Source organism: Cibotium barometz, chromosome 62 (genome assembly GCF_041138505.1).
Source record: "Cibotium barometz isolate CiBa-2024 chromosome 62, ASM4113850v1, whole genome shotgun sequence".
Lineage (NCBI taxonomy): Eukaryota > Viridiplantae > Streptophyta > Polypodiopsida > Cyatheales > Cibotiaceae > Cibotium > Cibotium barometz.
Window position 1 is genome coordinate 36,481,521 of NC_141107.1, and position 3,619 is coordinate 36,485,139.

Below are 3,619 nucleotides of genomic sequence, written 5' to 3' on the forward strand. Positions count from 1 at the left end.
GCTACTCGAGTAAGTGTGGACAATATAATATAAAATGCAACTTGAAGTTTTGAATTAACTACACTCCCAATTCCAATATCTTCTCTATATATGACATAGAGGAAGAGTTTCAAGTGGCTGCTATTACATGGCAACATGGAAAGATTTGGGGTGTAAGCTAGGCTCCTACCCATCCAAGACAGGTGAGGTTATTCGTTCCTAGAATGCAAATCTTATTCAAACAGCGTAGAAGGAATCCTGGTATCTTAATTTTTAATTGATTGAAGGTTTCGAATTGGCAAAACAAGACCTGAAATGCACAAGATGAGTTCGTTTTTTTGTATATAAAAAATGGCATATGAATAAAAAGGGGCGTGTGAGAATGGAAAATTTGAGTACTGGGCTATTAATACAACACACTCTAGTAGGTAGCTGAAAAATAGCTCTTCTCCAGAAGAATTAAAACCCTTGGAGCCTGCGCGATCAGCGATCGAGGAGAAGTGGGGACATAATATCATGCTGGGGGCTCCTTCTCTCCAAAAAAAGAAGCAACATAACAGTGTATGATCATGATTGGTGGTTTTGGACAAATTGGACGGTGTTTATTAGAGCTGAGTCGATTTTGTGAAGCTAGCTAGACTATGGTGTTTCTGGCTGCATGCGAGCTTTTCAGATCAATGCATATAGTAAGTAGGGTTGTGTTATCGAGCGTGTAAAGAACATGAATGTGATGCAGCAGCAATCATTCAGATGGAGTAGGCAGCAGATGAATAATTGGCTAAGGTCTCTGAGCTCGCAGGTTCACAAATTGATCAGGGTCTTCACGTGATTTCCACCATTTCCTGACGACGAAAACGAGAGCTGCAGATGCAACGATCGCCACCACGCTGATACCCACGGCGGCCCCTTTGGAGACGTGGGAGCCCCTAGAGCTGGAAGTGACGTCAGAGGAGGCCGGGGCAGGGGCGGGGGCGAAGAGCGAAGAGTCGTCGGCGAGCGAGGCGCAGTTGCGGATGCCTGTGAGGAACTTAGACTTGAGCGCCGTGTGGTTGTAGCAGAGGCCGGTGTTGCCGTTGAGCTTCAATGTGGTGAGCTTGCTGAGGAAGGAGGAGTTGAAGGGGACGGGGCCGGTGAGGTCATTCTCGCTGAGATCCAGGTAGCGCAAGGTCCTCATGTTGCTGATGTTGGCCAGGATGGAGCCGTTGAGCTTGTTGTTGCTGAGGTCCAAATGCGAGCAGTTGTGGAGGAGGGTGAGGGAGGCCGGGATAGGGCCGGAGAATTGGTTGCCCGCCAGATTGATGTACTGCAATTGGGAAAGGTCGGCGAAGATGTTGGGGAGGACTCCCTTGATCTGGTTGTCGCTGAGGTCCAGGTGCTTAAGCGCCGCGAGGTCGCGCATCTGCGAGGGCAGGGTGCCGCGGATGGCGTTGCCGGACACATCGATGTACTCCACGCCCGGTGGCCACGTCTTCCTGGGCAGCACTCCCGCAAGGTTCACCCGCGCGATCATGAGCTGCGTCACAGACTTCATGCCCTGCGTGATGATGTTGAGCCCGCTGGCGCTCACCTCCACATCCGTCACCGCGATCTCCTCCAAATTGCTGAGCTTGGCCAGCCATTCGCCCGACAACTTGGAGGCCTTCTCGTTCGTGCCCGTCTTGCCCAAGCTCGCCGTGCAGATGAACGTCGTCAGCGACTTCACTAGAACCGACGGCACGTGCACAGGCTCCATGGGGCAATCCTCAAACTGGAGGCTCTTTAGGCTGCTAAGGTTGAAGAGAGCTTCTGTCGTGAGCTTGGCTGTGGATGGGCAGTTCTTTAGGCTCAGAGCGATCAAATGCCTAGGAGGAGAGGTCTTGTCGCAGAGGAGGATGTCCTTGGAGGTGGCGCAGGGGTCCGATTTGGTAAAGTTTACCTTGAGAGAGAGCAATGCAGCCAATTGTGCAGGGTCGAAATCGGATGTGGACGCGGGAGAAGGCGAGGGAGAAGCAGATATGGGCGAGGGGGCTGGAGATGAGGCAGGGGCAGGGGCTTTCTTGGGTGGGGGAGAGGATGGCTTGGGCGTGGCGGCGGGGGGGTGACTACTCACATTAGCCGCTTTAAGAGGGGGAGGGGCTTTGGACACGGGAGCTGGAGCTGTCTTGGGAGGAGGCACAGTAGCTGAAGAAGGGCTTGGAGCGGTCGAAGCCTTTGCAGGTGGAGGAGCCGAGGAAGCCTTGGGAGGAGAAGACGAAGCTGCCACGGGCGGAGAGGAGGCAGAGGCTTTGGGAGGAAGAGGAGAGGTAGTAGGAGGTGAAGCAGAAGCCTTGGGAGGTGGTACAGTAGCAGTGGTTGCCGTTGGGGGTGAGGAAGAAGAGCTCTTGGGAGACGGAGCAGTTGTTGGAGATGCGGTGCCTGCTCCTATCACCATAGCTGGTAGCATCATCAACGAGAGCAACCATAGTCCCTCAAGTTTCCTCATCCTCCTGAGCTTGTCTGTGTAGCAGATTTGGCGCTTTACTGCTGAAATTAGAGAATGAGAAACTTTCTCAAAAACCACCGCTCATTCACAAGCGATCCCTCCCTCCCCTTCTACTACACCTAGTTCTTGCAGCTTTCTGCGTCAAATCAGCAAGGCCAATGCAGGGGTTATAATCTTACCAACAAAGCAACATTAATTAATTAAGCTGCTGGGGATTGGCAAAAAGGTCTGGAGGTGGCGTAGCATTGCATGATCGAAGAGTGTAATGAGAGGGGTATTGTATTAGCAAGTCGGGAGAGGTAGTCAATCACATTTTTGGGTGTCGGTGATGTGTTTCTGTCCGGCTGAGCTGGACGCCTTTTTTCTTTGAATGCTGGTACCAATGAGAGGCAAAGTAGGACTTGATAGATCCCACTCTCTCACACACACACCAGCTAAACAAGGAGCTGTGAGTATTGAAAAATATAGCACAGCGAACTGGTTTAACGTTGAGCTCACATGTGCGCATGGCAGGCCAAGGGTCCAAGACGAGAGAGGGCCACCGGATTGGCAGCTGAGCTAACCACATCACTCACGAGCTGGTTTTTGGTGAAAAATAATCAGATGTAGCTCTGCAGCGGACACATTAATTTTTACATCCGATTCTAAAAACCATGATTGGGGGAGACGCTTCTTTCGTGGGTTGTTCGAACGTCCATCGGCCGCTTCTATTATTATTATTAGAATTAGAATTAGAAATAATAATAGAATGGAATGGATGGATGGTTGCTTGCTCTGGGCGTCAAACGAGAGCACCCGGCCGCCTGTGCTGTCACCTGGGAGAGAGGCGTGGGTGGGTGCTCATGTGTCTTCATCACCCTCACATTTAACGGCTTCCTCCTCCTAAAAAGCCCCCCGCTAAAATATGTCCCACTTTTGTTTGGCTTTGCTGCTGCTAGCCTCACTTCAACTTTTCTGCGCGCTTAGATTCCAACGCTCTTTAGGTAATTAAAGCTTTGCAAAATTGCATTACATTCACATGTACTACACAAAATACATCGTTAAGCACCCGCTTAATCACAAGATTATTTCTTTGGAAATTAATTACTCAGGACATTATTATTATTCGGATGTTTGTTGAGATGACGCTTTCATGGTAGCTGCTAGTTCACGAATACCATGACCTTTTTAGAAGTGCAA

The 3,619-nt window shown here is 50.4% G+C and overlaps 1 protein-coding gene across 1 annotated transcript; it reads right to left on the minus strand.

Moving 5' to 3' along the window:
* Nucleotides 1–228: 228 nt before the first annotated feature.
* Nucleotides 229–2,868, minus strand: LOC147604424 (uncharacterized). The gene has a single exon (XM_086795609.1). The coding sequence runs from the start codon at nt 2,438–2,440 to the stop codon at nt 758–760; it is 1,683 nt and encodes a 560-aa protein (XP_086651735.1). The 5' UTR covers nt 2,441–2,868; the 3' UTR covers nt 229–757.
* Between the last annotated feature and the right edge of the window lie 751 nt (nt 2,869–3,619).